The sequence below is a fragment of the Mus pahari genome, chromosome 14 (genome assembly GCF_900095145.1).
Source record: "Mus pahari chromosome 14, PAHARI_EIJ_v1.1, whole genome shotgun sequence".
Classification (NCBI taxonomy): domain Eukaryota; kingdom Metazoa; phylum Chordata; class Mammalia; order Rodentia; family Muridae; genus Mus; species Mus pahari.
The window spans coordinates 73,361,322-73,362,301 of NC_034603.1; the positions used below are offsets into that span (position 1 = coordinate 73,361,322).

The following is a 980-nucleotide window of genomic DNA, read 5'->3' on the forward strand; positions in this document are numbered from 1 at the left end:
TGGTTGTAAGCTACCATGTGGTTGCTGGGATTTGAACTCAGGACCTCTCGAAGAGCAGGCAGTGCTCCTAACCACTGAGCCATCTCTCCAGCCCCTAAACAGGATTTTAAGTAGGGATGGTATGTGTAGGCTGGCTAATGTTTTCAATCCTTGTCTCTACAGGTCGGTGAAACCGAGACCAGGCTGGAGTGCTTGCTAAATAACAACAAGAACTCAGACTTCTGTGCTCCCCTGACCTCCTTCGACTGGAACGAGGTGGATCCTTATCTTCTAGGTGAGGGTTTTGAATCCCAGCTTGAGGAAAGGGAAGATCCATTTCCTCAGATCCAGCCCTTTTCAGTTTTTATGCATGAGTTTGAGGCCTGCACCTCATGCCAAGAACAGGCCCCGGTAAAGTGGGTGAATATGGAGAGCAGTTGTTACTTCCTCATAGGGAGCTTAGCTTTCCTTGTGTGTCTGTCACAGCTCTCGAATCTAGAATCTAAGGTCTTGCAGATGTGGTGGTTGCACACCCACACTAGCACTTGGGAGTGCAGGCCGGGAGGTCCTGAGTTCAAGGTCAGCCTGAACTACAGCAGGGTACTATGTCTCAAGACACTCTCCTCCCTACCGCAAAGGACAAAAGTGATGCTCAGGATGTGGTTGTGGCCTGCTGTCCCTCGTGCCAGGCAGAGCAGAGGGGAGTCCGTATGTCTCTGACATGCTCTGATCTCTGCAGGTACCTCAAGCATTGACACAACGTGCACCATCTGGGGACTAGAGACCGGGCAGGTGCTGGGACGAGTGAATCTCGTGTCTGGCCATGTGAAGACCCAGCTAATTGCCCATGACAAAGAGGTAATGTTTTTCCTTTTATCCTGTGCTGTCTGTACCTGCAGGTGAGAGGAGAGGGCACACTGTTCTCACACTGTTGTACCTGCAGGTGAGAGGGCACACTGTTCTCACACTGTTGTACCTGCAGGTGAGAGGGCACACTGTTC

General features: G+C 51.3%; 1 protein-coding gene across 2 annotated transcripts in view; it reads left to right on the forward strand.

The window, feature by feature from the left end:
* Dcaf7 (DDB1 and CUL4 associated factor 7) overlaps positions 1–980 on the forward strand; it is a 23,893-nt gene that overhangs the window by 10,711 nt on the left and 12,202 nt on the right. For both annotated transcript variants that reach the window (XR_003845158.1, XM_021212297.2), the window contains exons 3-4: positions 163–274; positions 719–837. Coding sequence is in view for 1 of the 2 variants with exons in the window: in XM_021212297.2 (XP_021067956.1) it covers positions 163–274; positions 719–837 (231 nt within the window). In the remaining variant the exon portion in view is untranslated. The remainder of the gene's footprint in view (positions 1–162; positions 275–718; positions 838–980) is intronic.